Genomic DNA, 22,135 nt, shown 5'->3' with positions numbered 1-22,135 from the left:
GCAAAACCTAAGAAACCAGCTGTGCTGTGCTGCTTGGTGGAAAATTATACGTACAAGGGTCTGCAGACAACAAAGTAGGCCTGCTGTGCAATGCATTTCTGCTTTGGCACCCCACTCTTCCAACCTATTTGGCCTGACAGTCTTGATCTGTCTTGTCTTGATGTCTTGCCATGTCAGCTAAAAGGAGAGTGATGGCTGAAATGGGGTACACTGTAAGCTGCCAACAGATGAACAGTTTCTCTAAGATTGTTCTGAGTGTTTAACTCACCAGGGCTTTTTTTTTCTTACAACAGTCCATCTGCCTGGACTGAGAGTGTTGCAATCAGCTATTTTAACAGTACACAGTTTCACAATGAAGTTTCATTTGGACATAAAAGAGGAAGCAAGTTCAGCGTGTTGCAGTTCAGTCAGTTATAAAACCCCCTCATCTCCTAAGGGACCTTCTTTCTATACTTCTTTGCTGTAGAGGATTAGAAGTAACACAGATGTTATTTTAGAAGTGTAATTAAAAAGGAAATAAAAACAGAACGTTGCATTTTGGGGTAGGAGAGACCCACAGGAAGTTTCAAACCAGTTAGAAGACATCAATTTTTCTGTACCTGATCTGCTGCTGTATCTTTGGAGGTAAGAACTAAAATATACTGCACATTCTACAAATGTATGAAAATGTTGCCCTTGCTTAACAAAGTGACCTGGTTCTGTTTGTGTGGCACCACAGCTGATAGCTGGTAGAATGAGAATGCACTTTCTTCTGTTTTGAATGCACATGTGTTTGCAGAGTCTCAGCTTCTGCCCACAGACACTTACTGCTGCCTTAAGAAGTGATGAGAACATTTCTAAGGTGCCATCTTCACAACCATGACCAACTGTGGTTGCAATGAGACTTCAAAATGAAAACAAAATTTTTCCTCTGATACTTCTAAAGACTTTCATAAAATCAGACTAAACAGGTTTTTCAGAATATTTTTAAAGTGAGCCTTACTAGCTGTGTTGCTTTTATCATAATTAAGATACTGTTATTGAAATTTCTGTGCATGTTACTGTACTGTCTAAGTAATGTCCTCCAACTCTATTTGTAGATTATAAATAAAAATAGGCACCAAAATAGATTAGTAGGGGCATCATATTTTAAAAAAGTTCATAAGAAGAAAGATGAGACTTCTCTGAGAACACGATGATGTTAAAAATGATAAACAAACACATTTTTTCCAATTCTTAGTGAGTTTCCTGGTTTGCTGCAAATTCACAGCTTGACAAGGGTATACATGCACAACATGCCTCCTCTCCCCTTTTTTTTATGCTCTACAACAAACATGACTAACATTTCAATGCCTTTTTGTGGACCATTTCCTTCATTCTCCTTCTGGGAAATACCTTCAGCCTTTTCTGTCTTTCTTGCTTTACCAATTAAATTTCTAGAAAGTGTATTCTCTTCTGTAAGAGTTCATGCAAATTTGTTCTCTCTTTACTTCAAATGCTCAGATTCAAAATGTTGCAGTACAAGTAGTTCAGTTATAACAGCTAACAACTCATTAAAATTAACACAGACATCCAGAGACATGAAATGATTTCCTCCCCAGGAAGAAAATTATAAAAGCACAAGGTAGAAAACTTATGTAGTCAAGTCTTCCTTATGAATGTGGAGCCTGATTCTTTCCTGCCTCAGATTTCATGCAGTTGTTTACAGCTGTGGGTACGAGATGTAAAATGCTATCCAACCAGATTGATGGGGTCCTAAACCAACTTTGTAGAGGCATAGATGATGAAGAAAACTATGGGAAATGATGAACCAGGCTTGGTCTGTATGATGTTTCAAGGAACTTGAACTGAGTGGAAAACAAACTTGGGTGGAAAACTTTGAGAGCTCAAGAAGCTATATTTACCAATATACAGTTTTCATTGTATTTTTATGGAAGTATTTCCCCCTAACTCAACTTAAAGATACAAAAAACTCAAAAATACACTGAGAACATAATATATCTGTTTCTAAATTAAAGAAGCTGAATGCTCCTGAAACTCATTGCCATTCATTTTGCATGATCAAAAACTGGTAGGTGTTTGTATAACGAGATCATTCAACAGTATAATAGTCTTCTTGGGGAAGATGTCTCCCGTCTTGCTTCATTTAGCCTGTCCTTCCAGCAGATGCCCTCATACTCTTGATATACAGGATTATTATTCTTTGAAACCTACTTGCTCCCCTCAAATCAGCTCACACTCCCCCGTGGGTGAGGAACTTTTCTGTGTCTCTTCAACTGTTGATGTGTGAATAAAGGAGATGAACAGGGCTTATGTTTTCTCCTGTGGGAGGAACAAAAGATCAGAGTCAAGAGAAACGTGGGGAGGGGACAAGAGTGGTTTGGCTCACAGTGACTGCTTAAAGAGCCTCTTGGTGCATCTCCTGGGCCCCAGATCTTCCAGAGCAGCAGCAGCAGGGAGAGGAAGTGACAAATGTAGTGGGTAGCATTCGGATGCTTGTGCAGAACCATCCTCTGGCTGTTCATCTTCTCTGCTGTGAGCAAAGTGAGCCACTCCTTCATCAAACAGCAGCCACTGCTATTGTAGAATTATAGTCAGAGAGAAGCATAAGTTGGAAAGGACCTCGAAATATCATCTGGCCCAATGTTTGTAGAACCTCATCCAATCCCTTGAAAACATCCAGTGAAGGGGACTCCACCATGTCTCTGGTGAGGTTGTTCCAGTCATTGATTGTTCTCACTGTAAAAATTTCCTTCTCTTCCCTCTTATCCCTGGGAGCACTGGGGACATGGTTTAGCAGTGAACATGGTGGCACTGGGTTAATGGCTGGACTTAATGATCTTAGAGGCCTTTTCCAACCCATGTGATTCTGTAATTCTATTCCAATGCAACTTGTGCTTGTTGCCACTTGTCTTTTCCATGTGGCTGCTTGCAAAGAGAGAGCCCCTGTATTCTTTGCAGCTGTAGACACTGGAATACTATGATGAGCTGTCCCATACCCCACGTCTTCTTTTCTCCAGGGAGAAGAGTTCTAACTCCTTCAAACTTTCCTCACAATGCAGCTTTTCCAGCCCTTTGATCATCTTCTTGGCCCTCCATTGGACTGTCTCCAGTCTGTCCACATCTTGTTTGAATTTTTTGGGAGCAGACCTAGATGCTCCTGGGGCAACCTGACAAATGCTGAGTGGGAAGATCCTGTCTCTATCTCAGCCACAGTGGGTGCAGCCCAGGATCTGATTTTCCTCATTGCTGCAGCCCTGCTCTGCTGGCTCAGGGTCCCCTTGTTGTGCACCAGGGCCCCCAGGTCCCTCTCAGCAAGGCTCTGCAGGCACACAGGTCCTGTGCTGGGCTCTTTGTGTCATCCAGTGCAGGAGCTGCCACTTGCCTTTGTTCTCCTGATGCTGTTATTGCTGACCCACCTTCCAACCTGTGCAGGTGCCTCTGTAAAATGTGTCCATGTCACCACACAATTTGGTGTCATTAGCATTACCTTTACCCAAGCCAAATGAAGTTCAGATACCAAAGATCTGTAGGTTTCAGGCATTAAGGAGAGGCTCTACTTACCCATGTGCACAGCTCATTATACTACCTGCTTCACTGTCCTGGTTTCCCCACGCTGGCTGCACTGAGGCTTCCTGGGAGCTGTTCCATACTAGCCCCAGGGGAAGTGAGATATGGGTCCTGCAATACTTCTAAGCTTCTCTACAGACTATCCTTCTTGCCAGGACTCTTGCATGAGTGTCTGGCAATCTGAGGTGGATCCCACACCTCACTGAGGGGATCTGTCTGTATCTCCACAAACTGGAAAATGTCTCTTAAAATAGGGGAAAAATACTTCAGACATATCCATAGGATTTGAGTTCCCTCAAGACAGGGAGACTGTCTGGGATGGATCCCATCTGGGATCTGGGATCCCATCTAGTAAATCAGCTAGAGCTCAAGGTTTACTCTGTGATAAGAGCCGAGCTCCAGTCCCCAACAGCACAACTTTAATGCCACTCAGAGCCCTGGTCAGGGATCTGTAAGCCAGACATATCCAACACAAGCTTGTCTCTTCTATGAATTTCCATCCCCTCCTTTTGCAATGCAGAAGAATGTCCCTTTCCCCACTGAGCTGTGATCCCAGTGGGCATGATGTTCTTTCCATTCTCTCTAGCAACTTTTCATCTTGCTTAGGTTTTTGAACAGGACACAATTTGTCATATCACTGTGCACCCTTCTCAGGGTTTCTGTAAGTGTTTTGCTTATTCTGAGCCAAGAACTCCCGTTCTGTTTCCCTGCTCTCAGACTGTAATTTGAGTTCTTTATGCAAACATTGGCACTGTCTACAGGCATTACAAGCTAGCAAATTTGCTGCCACACACTGGTAATACCCCTGGATTCTCCATGTGACCTTAAATATTCATCCTGCCTTCAGGCTTTTCTTCTGGTGAAGAACGGAACAAAAACATCAAGCAAGACATAGGAGTTTTTAAGATCATCTGACTGTAATGAAGACAATGTCAGATAAAAAAGACAGTGTAAACCAGGCAGTCTTCTCCCTGTATCTCCACTAGGCTTAGACAGAATGTAGTCAATGCCCATTGCCAGGGCAGTAGCAACATGAGAAAAATTGGTTTTGTTCACCTTACAAGCAAAATGTGTCAGATCAGAATTGTAAAAGGGACTGGTTTTCCTTGTGCAACAAAAAGTTATGCAATTATTTTCAGGCAGATGTAAGTGAAATCTGGATTTAAGGAGCATGAAACCCAAATATTGAAAGACATCAGATATAATCTCTGTGCCCTTGGAATCCTGGTGTGCATGGAGAGGGGATTAAGAGAAGAGGTGCAGGAAGGCAGAATTAATGAAAACTGCAATCCTTATCTGATTTAAAATGCAAAAATTAAAGGTGGTATGACAGTCACATGACAGTTGGAGTGATGGGATAATAACTTGTCAGAGTTATATATCATATTAAGTACTAGGACAAGAAACACCAGGGATACATGCACCTCCCTTTTGCATTCATGCTCTCAGCACTCCTATCAAAACTTCAGTCAGATTTCCTTGCAGAGCTGGGAAGAGCCCGATTACTGTGGCAGCCTTTGCCAGCTTCAGAGGGCAATCTTGTAACTCATTCAGCAGAACACACAACTCTGAGCACGAGACTCTAATGTTTTTGAATTTGCCAATTCTTTTGTTTCCACTCCTGTCTCAGTGTGCTCTAACACTCTTAAAATAAGCGTAGCAGAATGCAGTGCAAAGAAATGAAACCAACAGTTTCATTTCCCTCATGTAGCACCTTATGGCAGAAACAACTCACATCTGGGGAGCAGGACAGACCAAAGTGTCACATGCTGCCTGAGCACACCTGCCTTTGCCTTTGTTGGTTGGGCAGTGGACAGGCTGCATGTTACATTTCCACTCATTTCTCCAAATCCACATTAAAAATAACCCACAAATGAATGTATAACAGTTCCAGATTCAAGCTAGCCACGGTTAGTGGTGATTTTGCAATAAGGACATCTGGGCCATGGATGGTGGAGGGAAGGGAACAGAAGCAGAAGACAGAGTTGATAACCTGAGCAGCTCTAACATTTGGCTAAGATTTCTGTGGGGGCACCTTAATTACAGCTAAAAGCCAAAGCAAGACTACAGCACCATACTACAAGAACTGCCAAGCCCCAGACATGATTTTCCCCCCTTCTGTGTAAATAGGACACTTTAATTAAATGTTACTGACTGCGGGAAGTCTCACACAACTGGCAGCAACAGGGTCACCAAAGCAAGTGTTTGGACACATCTAATTCCCATTAATATTTCTGCCTGAAGGAAGGTTATTTTCTCTTCACCTTTTCTTCAACCTTCTTCATGGTGTGGAAGTGATTCCCTCCCCCCAAGGAAAGTCTTTTATCACACTCTCTGCTCCACAACATTTATCTAAAGTCTATCTCTATGCTTAGACAGGATTTAGCCAATAATTATTAGTGCAGCATTTTGCAATTGCAACTGTGACACATGAAAACTTTACTACAAAATGAGAGTCCTTTCACTATTGGAAAAGACTATTTGTAGTATATAAAGAAAAAAAATACTTTAATAATTTTAATTTTAATTTTTTTAAAATTTAAATCTACTTTCTCTTTGCTGGACCAAACAATTTCTTTAGAACATCTTTCCCGTTGATTGTATCCTTGACATCTGTTAAAAAAAAAAAAAAAAAAAAACAGAGGTGGATTTAAAACAATGTTTTTGGTAGTGGAGCTGCCAAAGCTTGGGCAGAACATTTACTGATGTGCAGCATGTGTGTCCTTGCTGGTAAATTCTGTCTTTAGTTACTGACATTTCTGTGCAGCTTTTGGGTCTGAGCTGCCTGCTCAGAGAGTGGAGAGAGTTAGTGACTGCTGGAACCCAACTGTGCCTTAGCATGCAATGAAAACTGATTCCAGAGCTGTGGTGTGGCTGATCCCACGGTGAAAGAGGGAGCTGGAGTACTTCTGAAATGTGCACTTTCCTATGCATTGCACTGAAATCTGTCTCCTCAAAAGTACCCTTAGTACAGATATCTATGTCTAGGATCTGGTTTAAGATCCTTTTATAGAAACTGGAGAGTCATAAGCAAATCTAGGACACAATTAATTTCCTTTTGATTTAGGTGTCTAAACCAGGCCAGATGAATCATGCCTTCAAAGCGTTTTGCTTTTTCCACTGACATTTTCACTTATAAAAGGTAGAGACAATTAATTCCATCCTGATTGCAAAGCAGAAGTGCAAAGTGCAAATTTAATGGTCTGAGATTTTTTAATGAAATAGGAACCACACCTACAGTTGTTGATTAGTCTGGAACAGAAGGGGTGATACTCTCAATATGAATCTCAGATCATCAAAGTTCAGAGGCAGCTGACAAACCACACACAACAAAAGTTGCTTCAAATCATATGAGACAAAGGGGGAAACCCCTGGCTTCTTGAAAGCATATAAGAAAAAGAGGGGAACCCTTGGCTTCTTAATGAATTCCAGGGCAAAATTAGATGCATTTTAGTGTAAGATATTACAGCAGCTATTCCACCACAAGACTTCTTGTCCCTCTCTCCACAACTCACTTGCCATTGGATGCACTGGATGTGCAATACCTTGAGTTACACAGGATATGCTTTGGTGAGATTCAGCACAACAGGGACACTGGCTGGTCACTTCACTCACTGACTCAAGTGCCCAGTAAGGCAGAGACACTCCTGTTCATGCCCAAATTGGAGACATCTCTTTACAGCTTGTAACAGACTGGCGAGTGCAATCACAGCTCAGGGAGTTTAAAATGAACTTTTTGTAATTAACTTCTTCTTCTCCTTTTTGTGTCTGCTGGTGATTCCCTTCCCGTGGAGAAGGATGCTGTCAGAAGGTTACCTTCACAGAATCACCTGCCTTTGGGAACACCTGAGCCCTGCACTCTACGAGAGTTTGCCTGATGAAGGGGTGTATGAAATGAGCTCCATTAGTTATTCCTCCACAGGCGAAGCACAAGGAAAAAGCCTCCTTCAGAGATGCAGATCTGCTGGAAAGTGCATTTCCTCAGTCTGCTCCAGAGGCAGCAAGCACAGCAGAAGGCAGAAGGACAATCGCCCACAACCCGTCCAGCACCCAACACCCACAGGGCAGCCACCTCCAGCTACGCAGGTCTGTGAGGAGCTGACCAAAAAAGTCACCTACCTGGTTCCACCTTCCTGCAAGAGCATTTGCAAGAACTACAACGATTTGCATATAGCTGGGGACTACGTGGTGCCAATTAGCTCGGTCACCACAGATTTTGCTTGTGACAGCGGCATAGGCCCCTTCTTGGAGTCCTCGGAGATCCCTCCGGCCATGGAGTCTGTGAAGGCTCCCCCCACGAGTGACACCATCCGCAGGCCTGGCCAGGGCCACTCCTCGTGCTGGAGGCTGGCCAGCCTGGGGCCACACCTGCAGCCCCTCTCCGACTCTGCCCTCAACGACTACCTGGAGCAGAAGCTGGTGGAGCTGTACAAGCAGTACATCATGGACAGCACAGCCAACAGGGCATCCCCCACCCAGATCCTGGCCTCGGAGCTAATCATGACCAACGTGGATCAAATCAGCATGCAGATATCACGGGAGAGGAACATGGAGACTGGCAAGGCCAAAGACATCGTCATCAGCCGCTTCTTACAAATAGCCAGTGGGAAGGTTTCCTCAGAAATGAGCACACCTACTCTGCACATCTCCCAGTATAGTCACATTAATGCTTAGTGTTTGAATGTTAGAAAGTGTTTGTTCTTCAAAGGCAGTTTTTGGTTTAAGATACTTTCTGCTTAATAAAAATGCACTTATCATCCAGCACTTCAATGAAAACTTTCAATACATATTAAATAAGTAAAACCACCTGTACTCCTGTGCTGTGCAGTCCACATCCTGCCGTGAACCAGTAAGTTATTTTTTTAAGTTTTTTTTAATGAACTTCAGACATTCAAAGTTTCACAGAAAAAATTACTAAGAGCATTTGAAACTTTTCCAGGTGCTCAGGTGCTCACTTTCTCCCTCACATACTTGATGTGTCACTTGAAATTTCCTCTCTGTGGCATCTGCCATGCTACCTCTGGGTCTGTGCTTGTGTAGGCTTACACTCATGTGAGGACAAGCAAGAACAGTGATGGCATGGCCACAGAAATAAGGAATTTAGGATGCCATCCAGTTCACCTCCCTGCCCTTAAGGCCTTTACTTGAGGACATCCCTCACAGAAAGTTTTATAATTTGTTCTTAAAGATATTAAGGGATAGACAGTTTACAGCTCTTTCTATGCTAACCCTAATTATTTAATTGGTGTCCTCCTGTTCAAGAGTTACCATCCCTTTTTGTGAAGCACAAGCTCTGTTTCCAAACAGACAGCATCCTCTGGAGTGAGTGTGTAAACCTGTGTGCTTTGCACTGGCTTGAACCCTCACAAGGAGCACTGGGGACCTGTGATCACAGACAGATGCCACCTTGGCCAGGTGCTACTTACACACCTGACACCCTGGAGGGGTCATGTGGGGACAGCAGTAGTAATAAAGGGAGAAGAGGAGGGAACACTTACTTTTGTCATGAGAATTGCACGTTGAAGGAAAAGGGCTACTCCAAAGCCCTTTGGATTAATGTGAACAGTGCCCTGGAATGCAGAAGAAAAGCTGAAATGGAGCATTTGACACCATGGCCGAACACTTTTGTTAGGATTGCTGTATCAGAGGTCAAGGTCATTTGAACTTGATGCATTTCTAATAGAAGGTCCTATTTTGTAAAATTTCAGCAAGTCTTAACAAAAACCAAAAAACCAATAACCAGAGCTGCCTCATGGCAAGGGTTGGTACCTACTCTGAGAGTTCATAATATATATTGACAAAGCCAATCCATCATTGGTGGAAGTTCTGTGTATCAGTATAACATAAATACTATTTTATACTAAATATTCATGAAATTATTTCATGTTATTGTTTCCACAGTGTTGTTTTGGCTTTTATGTACTTTCCCCCTCATATTTATTTATTGATGTATTTTATTTAAAGCAGGTTTTTATGTCTATTTCAAAAACAAAGGTAAAGTGATAAACATGTCAGTTTATTATGTTGCTGCTGTTTTTCCAGAGATTACTGGAATAGCCCAGCATATTTTCCTGCATGTGCAGATAATAAAAAAAGTTGCCATGAGAACCTGTGATGCTTAAATCCAGAGGGTGTACCCCTGTTGCCATAACAGCCTACCCAAACATTATTATTCAGCAATTCAAGACAGATAATTTCTGTCACACAATATTTCTAGACTGTGATCAAATGCTATTTACAAATAATAAAAACTGGCTATTTTTAGGGTAAAATAACCATCATGGTAATGCATAGGCACACACAAACATTCTGCATGTGATATCCATTAACCAACAACCTGGAACAATGACTTCCAGAGGAGAGCAAAAGCACAGAAATGTGTCAGCTTTTATACCCTACAGATACAGATTCAAGCTTTTCAAAACACGAGGCTTTTGTTCATGCATATTGGAATACACAGGGCAGGAGTTCTTTCTCCTTTTTAATACCTTTATTAAAAATGATCAGCTCAGGATGGGGGGGTTGGCAGGTCCGCGGTTCACAGCCGTCACTCCTTGAAGTGATTTGGAGGAGGAAGAAAGTGCAGATCAGTCCCTTGGGAGACAGAACCGGGTGCCCCATCCTTGCAAGAGCAATGAGGGTGTATCTCGGGTTCAGTTTGATTTGCCGGTTCAGGGGTCCTACGTCTGACTGACTTCGTTTTAGCCGGGGTGAGGAGTGACCAAGGTTCTCAGTGTCTCTGCCAGCTTCGGACCTCGGCCCTGCTGTCCAGACACCACCCTGACCTCTCAATTCTGCTTTGGCTCGTCTCTTTTGGGGTATTTTCTGGAATTTGGTGGAGGTCCCATCCTGTTGCAGTCTGGGTTTTGAGATAAATTTGCATGTCTCCTGAGATGCAAATTCCCCCTCCCTCCCCACTGTCCAGGGTGGGGCGTCATCCTCCTGGCAGCAGGCAAGGGTGGTACTGAAAAAAAGAATTCTCCACAATAGAGGGTTAACGACGATACTCAACGTGATTACAACATTTAACCAACAAAAGAACTCTTGGCCAGCGATCTGTTCCCAGCTTAACTTTAAACTCTGCAACCCTTTTCTTAAAAAAAAAAGGGTAACTCTTTTTTTACTCATAACACCTATTGACATTCACATCACTGAGTTTCAGTTGCAAAAGATGTAGTGGAAAGCAACTTGCAGAGTTGAATGTGTAAATCAATACCCTTGCTGAAAGATCTGACTCCTTCATCAGAGGACACCATCGATTCTTGTACTCAGCTCTCCCCACTCCACAGACCTCGTCCTGCACAAACAGAGGAGCATTTTGTCACCTCTTACTCAGAAATCCCAATCTTCACTTCCCCCCAGACACGCGGGCAGCACCTGGTCAGCACCATGTCCTCTTTCTCAGAACCAAAGCACCAAAGAGGGAGGGCAGGTGGAGAACAGGGGCCAAGAGCTCTGCCCAAACCTGGGTGGAAACCTCCCATAGCTGCTGTGTCAGAGGTGCAGCCAGAGCCAGGGGCAGTGCTCAGAGAACAGCAGTGGAGAAGAACAATAACTCTTAAATGTACACAAACAGGCTCATGCATACGAAGGGCATGTTTGATATTTATCCATCAACTACAAACCATTCCATTCTCAGACAGCTTTCTTCCAAGCAAATCACTTACTGCAGTAATACTGACTTTCAAAAAGAGATCCTATTTTGTATTGTTAGACTGACATTACTAAATTTATTTCACTTTATAAAAAGGTCATAATCACTGCAGAAGCTGATTTATCCTGGAAAGACAGCATCAGCCACTTCTTTCCCACATACACTTATTTTCTTTTCTCTGCCTAAATACAAATGCCCATTTCACTTTGAGCCCTGTACTGTGCCTGTTTCTCACATGAACTGCATACCAGTCACGTGCAGCTCTTGGATTTCAGGCAGTTTGTACATAAACAACCATTTCTTCCTTTCCACTATACTCAGATGAAAGTGCTTTTAGATCTCTGTCCTTCTTCCATTTAATCTTGCTCTGCACAGGTGCCTCTCTAGGTGTGCCTATTTCCTGCTGAAAGCACTTGGATAGCAATTAGGCTGCTATTACCATGACTCAGGTTGTTATCTAAAGCGATTATCGTTTTCTCTCTTCTTCTCTCACTCTCCCCCACCTCCTCTTCTGCCTCAGGGTCAAGCATTTAAAGAGAGAGATCCCAATTTTTTTTAGTAGCTCTCTTAAATAATTAATTTTTAGTCAGAGGCATATAATTTCTTGACATGATCTTGTCAAAATGCTGATAGGAGCCCTGGCATCTGGGGAGTGTGTGCTGGAGAGGAGAGCTTGAATTCTTCCCACACAATACATCCTAACAGTATGGCTATTTTAATAGGACCAACATAATTTAAGAAGGCAAAGAAAATTGTGATGAACATTTCAGTAACTCTTTGGTTAAAATTTTGACCAACTGTCAAGAAGCTGCTCTCAGAAGGATAGTTTATAGCCACCTTTAGCACACTCCAGCAGCTTCCTTAGGCATTTTGTGCTGAACATATTACTCATTGCTGACAACATGATTATAGCAGCTAGGAAATTTATTGTTTATAGATGTTGTGATTGTGCCTCCAAGAGTCTGAGCCCATCACTGTGGCAGATGAACATTGCTCGTGGACTCCAGGAAGGCTGGATGTGTAGTGTGACAAGAAAAACCCTTGGCAAAGGGAGAGAAGAGAGGGAAAAGGAGTTTGTCAAATTTGTTGGAACCTGTAGGTCCTGCCTTTGATTTTAATCCCTTTGCTGGCTCTGATTTCTTGCCTGTACCAAGAAACACAGGAGGGAAGAAAAATGGATATCAAGTGAAGACTGGTCTTTGTGCTGAATGTGAAAGTGAGCATTTCATGCTCTGGTTGTTAGGTTCAGATGCAGGCAAAAAGCCAAGCATCTAAAACTGAAATAAATGAAGTTCTACAGTGCTGACTCCAACCAGGCATAATGCTGGTATTTCACCATGGGGAAGCTGGGACCTCCCAGCACCCCAAGGTTCATCTCATTCCCCTTCTACTGTCCTTTCAAAGACTGAAGTAGTGGGGATTTATTTAGGACTATTCCTTTCCTAAGCTTCTTCCTACCACAGGTTTCTCTCTGAGATAGGACCTGCTGGGATGGAACCAGCTGCCAGCATAAATGGCTTGGGCAGGAAGGCTAAAAGGGACTGCAGGTTTTGTTACCTTGATTATCAGAATTGCTGTAACATATCTTGCTGGTATGGACAGTATGGGGTGGGAGACATCCCTTGTTCTCCCAGATTCAGGAGGGATAATTATCAATTTAGGGAGGTCAATCACCACATTTTTTAACCAATACTGACATATGAAAGGACTGCTACCCTTTTGGTAGCTGGTGAAGTTATTAGCTTGCCACACACCTCATTAAATGCAACCTGTATGTCCAGGACAGCTGGTGTGTGGGCCTGCTTGGCACCTCTCTGCTCACAGCACCCCCCTCTCTGACAGACTCACTCAATGGCTATGGACAGTGCTCAGAAGGGACATGAATTTCTCCATCTGCACTAATTACATAGAATGTGAGCACGACAGCAGCTTAAATCAATGTATTGGCATCCAAATTGATAGGGCTGGTCTCTAGCTGGTGGAGCCATGCCAGCTAACATGGACTGAGACCTGCTCACCAATCTGTGTTGTGCTGGCTAAAACCATCACTGTCTTTGAAGAGCATTTGCAGTTTAGAAATATGCAGCAGAATATGATTAACATGTAAAGTAACAGAAGTTTAGGTCAAACCAGAATTATTCTGTGCACTGCAGTGTTACTTCTGCTTCTGCTGCACTGGGAAGAGCTGGTTTGCTGCCTCTCAGGCATTTCTGCTGACAGGATTAGGATGGCTTTTTGGAACATTAGGCAGGTTTTCTAAGGGCTGAAGGGAACAATGCTCCCGAGGCTCATTCTCAGGCCTTCTTACATCTCTTTCAGGGCAAATGTTGAATGAACTACCTTGCTTGAAGTGGAAATCCCCTCTAGGAGTATTAACAGTGCCTCATTTTGTTAAAATCTGGTTATTACTGAACTCTGTGCTGCTGTCCTTCACAATGTGACGCTCCAGCTTTAGCTCTCCACAAAGGTGATCACTGAGGGCTCCTGCATTTCTGCCATGTCAAAACCTCCAGGACTGCCCCAGCATTTCCTTCCATCCTCCTGCCATACAACCCTGCATTTGGTGGTTTGGCAAGCTGTGCTCCTGTGCTCTCTAACCTCCCTTGCCCCTCTAATCCCCCCTCACAGAAGATGATCCTGGCTCCCCTAACAACCAGAACAACCAGTCTGATGGCAGAGTCAGATCCTGAACATCTGGAGGGAACCACTGGCAAAGGGAGATGGGGAGACAAAGGCTGGTGACAAAGCCTGAGTTCCTGTGGGAGAAGTGAGGCACTCCTGTGAAGGTGGAGGAAGCCCTTGCAGAGCTGAATTTGTGAAACATGCTGGGAGATGGCGGGCAGCTGAGGAAAGAGGTTTCACAATCTTCCCAGGGAAGACAAGCCTGAGGGATGGCAGCATTTCCAGCCACTCCCTGGATGGAAGGAGTGTCTCTGTACTTTAGACAGCAATCTCCCCAGCTCCACCCATGGCATTTTTCAAGCAGAAAGAGTTGTAGAATCCCACATGGGGGTTCATTCCTTCCCTCTGCAGCCACACCTGGGCAGGACACACCAGGGGTCTCTGGCCACAGCAGTGCCCACCAGCTCTGCTGGACAGACATGTTCCAGCCCCACTCCTGCTCCTGGGGGTCACTGTGGGGCCTGGGGGCTGCAGCAGCTGCTGATGCTCCTGCTGCTGGAGCATCAGCAACTCCACAGCCTTTCTCCAGATCCTACACTGGCTGTCTCAGTTCTGACCTGTTTTCCATCTTTACTGAACTTTACTTGCTAAACACAAAGTGGGATAGGAGACCTTTCTTAAGAACAAGCAATGGGAATGGGAAAGACAGGAATTAGGGTCAGGCCATGCAGTGGCTTTGTTTGCAAATTAATTTTTCTGTAACCAGAGCTAGACTATAAGAATAAAATCCTAGTTGGCAGAGCTGACTTTGGTATTTTCATTGATGCAATTGTCTAATGTTCATCTTTACACACAAGCTCCCTTGCCTGAAAATGCATCCTGTTTGGAGGGTAGAAATGGAACAGAATAGAAACCAACCAGTAATAATTTGATCAGAACCATTTTAACACAGGTGACATATTCCTATGCATTTCTACATAGAAACCATATCAAAAGAAAAAAAGAAAGATCTTAACAAAGGTAGGCTCACCAATTTTAAGAAAGAGAGGTTAGAGTTCTTCAGTTACAGCATTTTAAACAAATTAATCTCAAGGTTTAGGTGACCTATTTAGCAAAAGCTGGCCAAAGTGTCACTTCAGAAGCTGAGTGCTTGACTAAAGTACATTCAAAGCCATAAAACTCAAATTGCTATTATGACATTCAATTTTATATAAATCTTCACAGTTCATTGTAGACAGATGTGACATTTGAATTGGGTGCAATGGTGGAAAGACATCTATTAGTAGAAAAAAGAACTAGTGAATTATTTTTAATTCACAGAACTAATTTTTGCTTCAAATTATGTTCTTCAAACCCATAGCTTCCAATTTACATTTTTAACTCCAATCAGGCTACCAGCTCTTTGTATACAATTTGCTTTATCATCTCATTTTAACAACTTTGATCTGGGAGCACTTAATTTAATTTCCTTTCTTTTGGTCTTGCTATTTTCTTCTTCTGTTCCTTTATCCTTTGGATGCATCCCTTCTGTCCAGGCAACTTGCAATGTGCTCTCCTTTGGCATAAGGATGTCACAGGGATGTTACACGACTGAATCAATGGTGATGTCCAGAGCAGATCTATGGCAGCTTTTTTCCCCCTTCGTCCTACTTTCAGTTCAGGCCTTGACCAGCTAAACTTAGATAAGAAGCTAGAGGTTTAGTCATTGGAAAAACTATTAAAATTAATCAATTACAACAACATAAGCTTTTTAAAACAAGTATAGTAAAGTTTCTTATTTCTATTAGCCTATGACCTCTTACGAAAAAAAAAAAAAAAAATCCAGACTGAACACAGAGTCCAGAACACTCCTTTGAAGACTGGAGCAAAGCAGAATGGTGTCTGATAGAACCACATTCATTAAATCAATTTGAAATTATTAAAATGCTAGATTCATCCCTTTGTAAAATAATATATTGCCTTTCAGTCAGGAACATGATTATTTACTAATTATTTCATCATGTTTCTAAGGTACTTGTGTAACAATCAATTAATCTGATGTCAGCTGTCATGGCATACACTATAGAGGTTATTGAACCATTGATGTATAGAAATATGCAATTGAAGATCAAAGGCAGTAGTAAGAAGATAAACCAGTTTGAGATTGCATTTTGTTTGCATGCCAGTTGTCATGTACTGTGAAATGAAGTTCACCAGTGACCTGTTTCCTTGTTCTGCTCACATGAACAACAGCATTTGGGAAAATTCCATTAATTGTATTTCTATCTAATGAAGTCACACAGCCTCTGATCCTTGACTGTTAGATGTGATTAGCATATTTTAAAAAACAGTAAAGCAAAAGAAAAGGGGAAAAAGTATGATCTTTCAAATACAACTTTAAAAATAATATTTAAAAGCCAAGTTTTGTTATTGGCAAGTTGTATCATCTTGGCTCCAATTAAATGGCACTTTTCTTCACAAGTCATGACCTCAGTGGACTAAGTCATTAAACAAAGTATTAGTCAGTTTAAGTAAGGTACCAGATGCAAACCTTTAAAACAAAGAAGGAAAATTTATCAAAAATATATGAACAGTAACTTCAGTGATGTGACTGGGAGAGAAGTTTTCTGTTAGATGTGCCAAGTTAGATTGATGTTTTCACAATGAGATGTTCCAATCTCATAATCTTGTAGGTAGTGTGTTTCCATGCATGATTCTATTATTCCTATTATTATTATTTATTTGTCTTGCTTTTGATGGAATAAGGTAAGACTGTGAGGAGATATCACACTTCATTTTTATTCATGTCTGATGATATGAAGGCAGGATAGCAGTGGAGGAACTAAGAGAGAAGAATGATGTGCTCAAAACAAGGAACTAGTAAAACTATTTTTGTAGAAGGGTGGGGAAGGCAGGACTGAATTAGTCAAGGATGTTGTAGTGCTTGAGAATGCAGAAGCTGAGAACTTGGACAAGAGCCATCTGTGTGGATGGACACAGCAACAGATTTGTATTTGACATGTGGAATAAACTTAAAGTAAAAGGACAGCTGAAGATGTAGCTATTGTGAAACCAAATAGAATTAAAGGGTTTTTTAAATTGTTGTTTAGGCAGAATAGAACAAAACATCTTTGTACTCTGAAGGTAAAGATAAAAAAAGAATTCAGGAGAAATGCAAAAGAAATTATACTGGGGACATGAAGACATGGAGACAAACAGAGGAGATTGAATTTAAAAGGGAGGTCAAAACTGTACAAGAAAAATGAGGGCATGAAAAGGTAAAGTGTCATGGAATCAAAAGATTAAAATGTAACTTTAATTTGGCATGCTCAACAGTTCCTTTATCTAGAAAAATAATGAAGGGGGAAATAGGAAAAAGAGCGATGTCAGGTAAAAGTTGTGAGAGGATCTAGAGCTGTGGTCAACAGAGTTACAAAAGTCATTTGTCTAGGAAGACTTAGAAGTCATGGTTGAAACAGGAAAAATCAACAATTATGCCCATAGAAGAAAGGAAAGGGAATAGAAAGGAAATATCTTAAGATGAAAAAATGTCATTGAATTGAACTGGGTGGCCATGTAAAAATTTGCAGTACTGTTGGCTAGGGACAAGTGGGAAAGAAGCAGAGGAAATGACAAGATTGGTAAGACACAAACAGATCAGAAGATGCCAGTGTTTGGTGAAAAGAGCCCTGGAGAGCTGAGTGGGGCTGCCCAGTGTGGGATGAGATGTACAGCAGTGGGCTTGTGTCAACACCTGCCACAGCAACTGGAGGCAGAGACCGGAGAGAAAAAAACATCAAAGTAGAATCAAACTGGGGAAAAACACTCATGGGTCCAGATCACAGAAATTAGGAGGTATGAGGAGAGAAAACCTTAAAAAATTGCATTTAGATGAGAAGAAAGAGAGCAAAGAAAGAGAGGACAGAAGTGATGAATAAGAGAGAAACCTGAGACTCCTAGGAAGTGCTTTGATCCAGGATGCAGAAGGACAATTTGCAAGGAAAGGCAGTTACTTGAGAGTTGGAATAAATCAGCCAAGACTCCATTTTCTTCATGCAGAAAGCCAATTTTTATTCACAAAGCTCATATTTGTACGAAATATCAGAAGGCACTCTGTTAAACCTAATTGGTCAGCAATACAGTGAAACAGTTCATTGGTCAGAAAGGGCTATTGTATATATCTATCAAATTTTCTGTCTCTAGATATGTATACATTTTTTGTGGGGTCTCATGAGACAATTCTTATTGTTTATACAGGTGCATTTGTTTTTCACCCTCAGAATTGTTGTGTTAAACAACTTCTCAATCTCAAAATAGCTCCACAAGGGAACTTGCAAATTTCTTGTTAATTGCATTTAGAAGAAATGACAGGCCAGCTTTGGCAATTTTAGCAGAGTAAGGCCTGATTTTATAAGGCCTTTCTTTCATAATTCTTCTACCGGTCTATAATATCTCATCCTTTTTGTTAATTTAAAAAGGGCTCATATGTTCTGACATTAACACAGCTTGCTTTTGTGAGCTATTATCTCATTAAGGTTACCACCGGTTATCTATTAGATATGGGGTAAGATACATAAAAGACTGATTACAATCAACAAAACATATCAAATTCTATCATGTCATTGACCCAGGGTTTCATAGCATGAGAAAACAAAAGAATAATGTCCAATGTCTCTTAGGGAAATGGAAAGAAATGACCATTGTTTATAGTCCACATAGTTGAGACTCAGGAGAAAGTTCATTAGCTGGAAATGTTGATCTCTGACATCACTGGATGTCATCCTGGAACAGGGAATAAGGAACCTTCCAGGAAGGAAGTTAGTAGGAACACTATATCATCTTGATGACATAAGGCTTTTGTTGGCAAATTACCCCTGCAGTTTGCAGACACAGCTATGTCTTGGCAGTCCTACTTCTGTCCCTGCTCTGGCCACAAAGGCTGTATGGTGATTAAGTTATTTCTCTTTCCACTGGGCTTCACTTTCTTGCAGGTGATTGGTGTCTGATCGAATGAACAGGTGACTGCTTTGAACCTGCTGATGATAAACCACAAGCATGCCCTCTCTTCAAGCCAATGAATCAATTAGGCTTTGCTGCGGCACACTCAATTGGGATTTAGATTTGAAGATCTTTTTTCCAAATTTCTAATGCAAATATTGCATTATTCAAAATGATTTGTTGTCTAAATTTCTAATGTACATATTACATTACTTGGATGTTCTTAAGGCACTAAATTCTCCTTCTTTTCGTTTTCTTAAAATGAAATGCATGAGTTTGGTTATGAGCATGAAAAAACATCAAGGCAAAACAATACATATAAGGAACAAGAAACTGAGAGCAGTAAGGAATAAGTCAGGTACACCAATCAAGAATATTTCCGATAATACACATAATTAATAATACATGTGAAATTAGGTAATTAGGAATCTCTGATGAAATTAGGTAATTAGGAATCTCTGAAATACTGTACATCATCCCAGAGTCTGCAAAGAGCTGACAAACCTCAGTTTAGTGAGGGCTTGGATTATTATTTCCAGATAATAATTCACAAACTCACTCTAAAAACAGGTTCAGCTGTCATTTATAAAGGGTCAAATTGCCAAGTCAAAGTGATCTGAATCTAGTTTTGATGCAGACAACATCTGGGTTTATTGGCAGATTCTCCATCCAGGTAGAGCCAAGGCCTGGCCACTGCCCAAGCTCCAACTGGGAGGGAGTTCCCTAAACACATTTTAAAACAAGGCTCCTAAGAATAACAGTTATGAGTAAAGGCCTTGGGGTTAAAGACTAATCCAGCTATCTAGTACCTGGATCCCTTCTGAGTTTCCTTCAGGATAGAAGTGCTTCAAACACAGCAAACTGCTTCTGTAAGAATAACTGGGGAAAACCACTTGACTAGCAGTTTGGAGGAGGCTTTCAACGAAGCTCAGATATCTTTTCTTGGAACTTTGAAAAAAACATAAATTATGAGACAGCATTGGGTCAAACCATAGAGCCAGTGAAGGGACTAGCCAGAGAGCTAACCTGGTCCAAGAGATGCCTAAGCAGCTAGAGAACAGAAAAAAAAGATCCTGAAATGACATGTGTCTCTTAGATAACTACACAAAGAGATGTTGAAGCATATAAGATGGCTATAAATACAGTAATAATATCTTATGAATAATGCCTATAATAAAATCAGTAAATTCACATCATGTAATTGATAAATCAGTGATAACCCTCTTAGGAATTTGAGATTACACTTTCCTAAATATATAGTCAGGTACCTATTACAGTAAAATGAAACAAAGAAAAACACTAAAACAGCTAACAATCAGTAACAGGCATAATGTAGAATCATAACAGACTCTTCTGTGTTTTCTAGGGAAGATAAAACAGCAGAGATTGTAATGAGCAATAGAATATTCAACAAAATCAAGGGTGAACACACTGTATCTTTATCCACAAACAGATGTTTGTCAGTGTTTCATCACAGCTGTTCTAGTCAGAGTCATCTTATCCTTTAGAAGAAAACAACTATATATCTTACAATGTAGAAAAGTAATATTTAGCTGTCTTAGATTGCAATGCAAGGTGTAACCAGATGTATTCTATCACCACCTGTTAAAACCAGGTGGGGCAGTGTTTATCTCTTCCATAACCCCCCCATGATCTCCCCCTCCAGGAGATATCTTCTGTTAATGGCCCATTGAGTCTCACTGCATGACTGATAAGAATTCCCTCATCCCATTGTGAGATGCTCCACCTAGGGAGAGGAGCCAAGCATTCCCACCTGGATATAATCGGAGATTCAGAACACCCCAGGCAGCATTTTCCACTGGATAACCAGAGGAAAACCAGATCCTTCTACACCACCACTGAACCCTCAGAGGACATCTCCACCCTTCTACAGGATCACTGCTTCAACAGAACTGCATCTGTCACTCCAGGAGGACTGCAGCCACCATTTACTTGGACTGCTGCCACCACCCTGACTGACAGGGTGTCAGGTTGTATTCTGACTTTGTCTGTTTCGCAAGAAAAATGTTTTTGGTGAACTAATTATTTCTAAATTGCTGCAGATAAAATTCAAGGTTATAGGACTTAAGAACTTAAAATTATTTGCTGGAAATAATCTTGGGAGAAGGGTAAAGAGGGAGAAGAGTGAGCCACAGGCCCACAGGGGAGCAGGGCTGGGTGCAGTTCTGGGGCTTGGAGCAGCTGTGTGCATGCTGTGTTTGGTGGGATTGAGGGGCACAGCAGGACCATGGCTGGCAATGCAGAGAAGGCCATGGCAGCCTTGGCAAGATTTCGGCGAGCCCAGCTTGAGGAAGGAAAAGTCAAGGAGCGAAGGCCTTTCCTTGAATCAGAGTGTAAAGAGCTGCCCAAAACTGAGAAATGGAGGAGACAGATTGTTGGGGAGATTTCCAAGAAAGTGGCACAGATCCAAAACACTGGATTGGGTGAATTCAGAATTCGGGACCTGAACGATGAAATCAACGAACTTCTGAGAGAGAAAGGATACTGGCAAAACCGAATAAAGGAGCTGGGAGGTCCTGATTATGCTAGGATTGGCCCAAAAATGTTAGATTGTGAAGGGAAATAAGTTCCAGGAAACAGAGGCTACAAATACTTGGGGGCTACAAAGGACTTGCCAGGAGTTAGAGAGCTTTTTGAAAAGGAGCCCCTGCCACCCCCATGGAAGACTTGGGCTGAGCTTAAGAAGGACATCGATGCTGAGTACTATGGCTACGGGGATGAAGATGATGGGATTCTGGAGCCCCTGGGGCAGGAACATGAGAAAAATGTTATAGCAGAAGCAGTGGAAAAATGGAAGATGGAGAGAGAAGCACGACTTGTAAGAGGTGAGGAGGAGGAAGAAAATATATATGCTGTCCACGAGGAAGAGTGTGATGAGGAAGGTGGCAAGGAGAGAGAAGGTGAAGATGGCCAACAGAAATTTATTGCACGTGTTCCAGTGCCAACTCAACCGGAGATTGAGAAAGCTCTTGTACGAAGAAAGAAGATGGAGCTGCTCCAGAAGTATGCCAGTGAAACCCTTCTGGCACAGAGCAAGGAGGCAAAGACACTTTTAGGATTGTAACAGTAATGATGGGGGTTGGTTTTTTTCTGTTTTTCCTTGTTAGTGTGGAATTTTTTCCCCATTGAGTTGCTAAGAAGCACTGATGGCTGGGTGCTCGAGACAGCAGGGAGGGGGAACTCCTTTGGTTGGGGAGGGGGAACTCCTTTGGTTTTTGGGAGTTTTCTCTTGGGCAGGGTGGGGGGCAGGGATACTGTGAGAATGGGGGGCAAGTAGAAGAGATGGGTTTGTGGGAGGAGGATGGCCAGACC

The 22,135-nt window shown here is 42.0% G+C and overlaps 2 protein-coding genes across 2 annotated transcripts; both read left to right on the top strand.

Moving 5' to 3' along the window:
• The first annotated feature begins 386 nt into the window (after nucleotides 1–386).
• On the top strand, nucleotides 387–8,313 carry TASL (TLR adaptor interacting with endolysosomal SLC15A4). The gene is made up of 2 exons (XM_009089637.4): nucleotides 387–624; nucleotides 7,347–8,313. The coding sequence occupies exon 2, from the start codon at nucleotides 7,348–7,350 to the stop codon at nucleotides 8,221–8,223; it is 876 nt and encodes a 291-aa protein (XP_009087885.1). The 5' UTR covers nucleotides 387–624; nucleotide 7,347; the 3' UTR covers nucleotides 8,224–8,313.
• A 12,737-nt stretch (nucleotides 8,314–21,050) lies between these two features.
• Nucleotides 21,051–21,887, top strand: LOC103815794 (pre-mRNA-splicing factor ISY1 homolog). The gene is given in 1 exon segment (XM_050977118.1): nucleotides 21,051–21,887. A coding segment is annotated over 1 exon segment (837 nt).
• The last annotated feature ends 248 nt before the right edge of the window (nucleotides 21,888–22,135 follow it).

This window comes from Serinus canaria, chromosome 1 (genome assembly GCF_022539315.1).
Source record: "Serinus canaria isolate serCan28SL12 chromosome 1, serCan2020, whole genome shotgun sequence".
In the NCBI taxonomy this organism is placed as follows: Eukaryota; Metazoa; Chordata; class Aves; order Passeriformes; family Fringillidae; genus Serinus; species Serinus canaria.
This window is presented reverse-complemented; position numbering and strand designations above follow the sequence as displayed.